Genomic DNA, 3935 nt, shown 5'->3' on the forward strand with positions numbered 1-3935 from the left:
CTCAGTTGATAGTAAACTATTCCTTCAATCACTATAAAAGGAAAATGAGAAACTATTATAACTGCTCTTTTGAAAAAAGAAATGAAAAACTTTTGAATCTCCAAAGCAGTGAAATGGAAATGCAAGAAGAGAGAGCAGCGGGCCAACCAATAATAAAACCTGCATGTCATTGTTGCTGACGTTGACTTAAGTAATTAAATTAATTTTGATGCGAAACATGAATGGTTAATTTAATTATTTATATAATCCTCTAAACGATGTTGTCGCCCTCTAATCATAAAAAAAATGATCGTTAGCCCGCCATTCTTGAAGATGCGAAGCGATGAGACAAGTCTGGCATAGTGCATAAATTTGTATTAAATGATAAAGCTATTCTTGTAGTTGAGGCGGTCAGATTGGGTTGGGTGATATATACATATAGTTCCCCTAGGTAGTGAGAAACGTAGAATTCGAGTTGAAAAATGGAAGCCACATTTGGGTTAATCCTAAGCAGCATAGTTGTAGCAGCATCACTTACATGGGCTGCGAAGCTGCTAAATACGTTCTGGCTTCGCCCGAGAAAGATCGAGAAGCTTCTGAGAGAACAAGGTCTGGGCGGGAATCCTTACAGATTGATCGTGGGAGACATGACTGACTTTATGAAATCCATCAACGAAGAACAGCCTAAATCCATCGAAATCTCGGACGCGCATATGCCTCATGTTCTTGCATACGAGCATCGGATCATCTCCACGTACGGTACGAATATAATTGATGCTAAAATGAATGACGTGAATAAATTAATTCAATCCGTATTATCAGGTGGTGGCAACTGTTTCTACTGGTTGGGTCCGTGGGCGCGGCTGGTGGTGACTGATCCGGAGCTCATAAAGGAGATAGTGCGGAGATTTGATGTTTTCGTGAGGCCCTTTCCAGAACTAACGAGGACCCTCGTTGGCGGCGGCCTTCTGTCTGCCGAGGGGGAAGAATGGGTTAAACGCAGGAAGATTGTGGACCATGCTTTCCATGTCGACAAGTTGAAAGTAAGTACGTACTCTTATTCTTTGATCATCACGATTTAATTTGTTTGTTTGGGCAGGATATGGCGCCGCGAATAGTTTTAAGTTGTTCCTTGATGATTCAAAAGTTGAAGGCTGCGGCTGCTACTAGTTGCGAACTCGATGTCTGGCCATTCATTGAAGATCTAACCGGCGATGTGATTTCGCGCGCAGCATTCGGCAGCAGCTATGAACAAGGAACACGGGTGTTTGAGCTCATACGTCAGAGAGTAGACCTCACCATGCCACTACTGCAGTTTTTCTATCTGCCAGGATATAAGTAACATACTGCATGTTTGATTAATTTATATATATATATGATTATGACCTCATCAATTTAATCATGCACCTACAGATATCTTCCCACCAAATCAAATCGGAAGGTGAAAGCCATTAGCAGTGAGATGAAAACCATACTAAGAGGCGTGATCCACATGAGGGAGAAGGCGATGGAGAGGGGAGAAGACGTTCCCAAAGACGACTTGCTGGGCATCCTAATGGAGAATTCCAAGAATGGAGGATTGATGAGCATTGAAGATGTGATCGAGGAGTGCGAGCTCTTCTACTTGGCCGGTTCAAAGACAGTTGCCGGTCTGCTGGTGTGGACGCTCGTCATGCTCTGCGCCTACCCGGAATGGCAAACTCAAGCAAGGGAAGAAGTCAATCGAGTTTTCGGCAACTCGGAGCCAGCTCTTCAAGGCCTACATCACCTCAAAATTGTAAGAATGATGATAATTAATTAATTCAACATCTATATCTCTGTCTCATCTTTAATTCATTCATTCAGGTGACCATGATCCTCCAAGAAGTGCTACGGTTGTACCCCACGAATGCTGTGATTTATCGATGCTCTTCAGAGGAGGTGAAGGTCGGAAATGTGACAATTCCAGCAGGGGTGCATTTGTCACTGCTCATAGGGCTTATCCAAACTGATCCCAAGATTTGGGGAGACGACGTCAACAAGTTCAACCCTGAGAGGTTCGCACAAGGGGTCGCCAAGGCCACCAACAACCAACCAGTCTTCACACCCTTCAGTTCGGGGCCTCGCATGTGCATCGGCCACAACTTCGCCATGATTGAAGCTAAATTAGCTATCGCGACGCTTCTGCAGCATTTCTCCTTTCAGCTCTCGCCCTCTTATAAGCACGCTCCTTTCGCCCTTTATAAATTGCGACCACAGTACGGCGCTCCACTTATCTTACGCCCTCTTCACTAGATACTACCCATGTCTCAAACCCATCTCTCTACTTATATATATATTTATGAGCTTTTTATGTAATTTCCCACATGCATGCTTGTATATATCCATCATCAATAATATCAATTCAATCAATAACTATATATTATGAAAGACTCTTCTTTTACAAAATTTCATTTTGCTTATTATGTCCTCACTCCATTCATAGTTCTATTTTTGAACATTTTCTATCACATGGTGGGCAACCACTCACAATATAATAAGAGTGGACTTCATAAATGTCCAAATTGCAATAGTAAAAATAAAAACTATCCACTATATAAGATAAAACAAACTTAAAATTTAGCCACACATACCATTAAATTATCCATTAATTTTTTAGTTGTGAATTCGAGTTTTTGAGCTCGAATTCATAATCAAGACTATTTATAGTTGTGACTTCTAGTTTTAAAACTTGAATTCACAACCAAGACTTTTGCTAGTTGTGAATAATTATAGCTTTAAAACTCGAATTTATAACCAATTTATATTCGAGTTGTGAATTCTAGTTTTAAATCTCGGATTCAAAACCAAGACAACTAATTGTTAATTCAAAGCTTTAAAACTCGAATTCACAACCAATCTATATTAGAGTTGTGAATTCGAGTTTTAAAACTCGAATTTACAACCAAGACAATTAGTTGTGAATTTGATCTTTAAAACTTAAATTCACAACCAATACTAGCGATTCAGCTGTGAATTATGTGGTTCGAAAACAAGGTTCCTACTCCACGGTCAGATGATCAATCTGACAAGTACTCCGGGCTAATGTTTGAGGTGCACTGCAAACCTACCAACACCACTCTTGATTTGGATTTTACACTTAGCGCGCCCCGATACTCTCGTGCCCACACAGCGAAACACTAAGGTCTTTGGAGTCAGAACCTGTAATGACCCGACTTTTAATTGAGGATTTAAAATCTTCTAATGACAGATTAAGGATTTATTATGATAATTAGGGTTCGGCATCCATAAATAAAATACAGACTTATATGAATTTGATGATTTATATACGTGATGAGTTATTTTATTTTTGTTTCCAGTGAACGATGCACTCAAAATATATTTTGAGTCCATTAATTTATTAATGAGGATTTAACATTGAAGTGTTAAAAATGAATTTTTATTAATTACTAAAGTTGATCCATGTGGTTAGTTAATTTATTAAATTGACAAGCCCAAATGGATTTTATACTTCAAATAAGAAATTGTCTTGTATGTGTCAATGTATTTAAATGAGTGTGGAACCATATGATTAATGTATTAATCTCTTAGATATTTTGATGATTAAGTTGGAACCATATTAAGCATGCTGAAGAAATTCCCCAGTCATACCACGCATGCTGAAGAAATTCCCCAGTCATACTTGATCACTATTTTATTAGCAACAAAAATGACTGCAACTAACACAGGTAATTGTAGCAAGCAACAAGTAATCGAGTATCGTATCCACAGGGACTGAAAAACTGAAATCACTCTAGCTATCTCCTAAACAGACTATAACAGTATGCAGGTAAACGATTATGAAGAAGATTTAATTAACTTAAACTAAAGCGCAAATAGCAATAAATCTAAACACGTAGAAAATATTAAATAATAAAGACAACTGATCCTAGGGTAGTAAATTCATTAACTAAATCTATGCAATTAATCTATCAATC

At 38.5% G+C, this 3935-nt stretch overlaps 1 protein-coding gene across 2 annotated transcripts; it reads left to right on the top strand.

Moving 5' to 3' along the window:
- Nucleotides 1-442: 442 nt before the first annotated feature.
- LOC131012128 (cytochrome P450 72A552-like) lies at nt 443-2406 on the top strand. 2 transcript variants are annotated; one of them, XM_057940037.1, is made up of 5 exons: nt 443-738; nt 802-1022; nt 1079-1317; nt 1393-1756; nt 1825-2406. In XM_057940037.1, exons 1-5 carry the CDS (start codon nt 462-464, stop codon nt 2251-2253), a joined length of 1530 nt encoding a protein of 509 aa, XP_057796020.1. In that variant the 5' UTR covers nt 443-461; the 3' UTR covers nt 2254-2406. The 2 variants fall into 2 exon arrangements, with proteins under 2 accessions (XP_057796020.1, XP_057796021.1); XM_057940038.1 differs by having other exon boundaries at nt 560-733.
- The last annotated feature ends 1529 nt before the right edge of the window (nt 2407-3935 follow it).

The sequence above is a fragment of the Salvia miltiorrhiza genome, chromosome 2 (genome assembly GCF_028751815.1).
Source record: "Salvia miltiorrhiza cultivar Shanhuang (shh) chromosome 2, IMPLAD_Smil_shh, whole genome shotgun sequence".
In the NCBI taxonomy this organism is placed as follows: domain Eukaryota; kingdom Viridiplantae; phylum Streptophyta; class Magnoliopsida; order Lamiales; family Lamiaceae; genus Salvia; species Salvia miltiorrhiza.